Source organism: Octopus bimaculoides, chromosome 11 (assembly GCF_001194135.2).
Source record: "Octopus bimaculoides isolate UCB-OBI-ISO-001 chromosome 11, ASM119413v2, whole genome shotgun sequence".
Lineage (NCBI taxonomy): Eukaryota > Metazoa > Mollusca > Cephalopoda > Octopoda > Octopodidae > Octopus > Octopus bimaculoides.
In genome coordinates, this window is record NC_068991.1 from 7,855,798 (window position 1) to 7,857,945 (window position 2,148).

The window sequence follows — 2,148 nt, forward strand, 5'->3', positions numbered from 1 at the left end:
TATATACTTGTGTAAATTCAACAAACAGTTATGTAATCCTGGCAGTTAATTTGATGAAACATGTATGCTTTATAAAGCATAAAATACCAAATGTTTTCTGTATTTTACTCATACTATTACACTGCTCGCATTCTGTATACTGGCCTATATACCATAGCTCGATGCTCTGCATCTTACTGCATTGAATATAGGAATGAAATGCAGGACATTCCACACAGACATGTCCTGCATAGACACATGTTTTTTTTATGTGAAATTTTTGTAATGCCTTTTACCTCTTTATAGTGTTCCAGGTATTCATGGGCAGGTTTTCTCATCTTTTCACACACTTTACCCATCATGTAGTAATATAACCATTCTTCACTATGACCTCCCTCCATTTCACACTCACTAGCTTTTTTATAACAGTTGGCCGCAATCAGCAGCATTTCTTTGTTGCTAGCTGTTGCTATCTGGTACATCTCATCATTGAGTGGGAACCAATGCATCTAAAACAAATAAAAAAACCCAAAAACAAAGTGTTGTACAAATCAATTACTCTTACACAAAGGTTCTTTACCTTCTTTTACTTGTTCAGTCAGTTGACTGCAGCCATGCTGGAGCACCACCTAGAATGGTTTTGGTCAGACAAATCGATTGCAGAGCTTATTTTTTTAAAGCCTGGTACTTATTGCATTGGTCTCTTTTTGCTGAACCACTAAGTTACGGGGATATAAACATACCAACACTGGTTGTCAAATGGCTACTGACTGGCTCCCGTGGACAGAAAGTCGACTCACTGGTAAACGCATAGGGTTGTTTTTATGGAAGACCAGCAGTCGGCCATGCATACCAGCCTCCTCTCTCCATGCCACCGATGTTATCCAAGGGAAAGGCAAAGGCCGATACAGCTTGGCACTAGTGATGTCGCAATTCGTTTCTACAGCTGAGTGAATTGGAGCAACATGAAATAAAGTGTCTTGCTCAAGAACACAACATGCAGCCTGGTCCGAGAATCAAACTCACAATCGTAAGTTCGACGCTCTAACCACTGAGCCATGCACCTTCACATTTTGATTTTACTATCAGGGTACCAGCATGAGTGTGTGGTTAAGAAAGTCACTTTGCAACTGCATGGTTTCAGGTTCAGTCCTACTGCATAGCACCTAATGCAAGCATCTTCTAGTATAGCCCTAGGTCGACCAATGCCTTGGGAATGAATTTGGCAGAGGGGAAACTGTAGAAGTCTGTCGTACATACATATCTACATGTATGTGTAGTTGTGTCTGTTACCCTTCCCCCATCACTTGACAGCCGGTGTTGGTTTGTTTATGTCCCTGTAGCTTGGATGTTTAACAAGGGAAACTGATAGAATAGGTACTAGACTTAATCATCATCATCATCATCATCGTTTAACGTCCGCTTTCCATGCTAGCATGGGTTGGACGATTTGACTGAGGACTGGTGAAACCGGATGGCAACACCAAAAAAACAGTACCATGGTTGATCTGTTTGCCTCAACCCTTCAAGGCAGTGCCCCAGCATGGCCACAGTCTTGTAACCGGAACAAGTAAAAGATAAATTAGACAAATAGAGTCTCACCAATTTGAGCTGTCGAGCAGCATGAGAGTGCAGCTGGTAGGCAAGCGAGCCGTACTCTATCCATAGTTTGGCATTGTTGCTGTCAATCTCCACGGCCCGCGTGAAGCAGCGTAGCGATGCGATGGCTTGTTTGTAAATTGCCTGGTCCATTCGAAGTTCAGTCTGTAAAGTCAAATGATAAAAGAATCCATTAGCAAAAACGTGAGCCAGACAAAAAGAAAAAGATTCTGGAAATAAACATGTTTCTGTAATATAATAAGTGTAGGCTTGGCTGTGTGGTTAAGAAGCTTGCTTTGTAATCACACCATTTCAAGTTCAGTTCCCACTGTGAGCACCTTAAGTAAGTGTCTTCTACTTTAGGTCTAGGCCAGCCAATTTTTCGAGAGGGAATTTGGTAGATAAAAACTGTGTGGAAGCCTGTTGTGTGTGTGAGTGTGTGTGTATATATATATATATATGTATATATATATATGCTTTATATGTGACAGGCGTATATACATAGGTGCTTTATATGTGGCGGGACAGGTGTATGTATGTATATATATATATATATATATATATATATAC

The 2,148-nt window shown here is 40.6% G+C and overlaps 1 protein-coding gene across 1 annotated transcript in view; it reads right to left on the bottom strand.

Annotated features, from left to right (window-relative positions):
- Nucleotides 1–2,148, bottom strand: part of LOC106874869 (calcineurin-binding protein cabin-1) — a 39,671-nt gene that overhangs the window by 8,750 nt on the left and 28,773 nt on the right. The window contains exons 32-33 of the mRNA XM_052971504.1: nt 1,582–1,743; nt 276–488 (exon numbers count right to left, since the gene is read on the bottom strand). Of these exons, the coding sequence (XP_052827464.1) occupies nt 276–488; nt 1,582–1,743 (375 nt within the window). The remainder of the gene's footprint in view (nt 1–275; nt 489–1,581; nt 1,744–2,148) is intronic.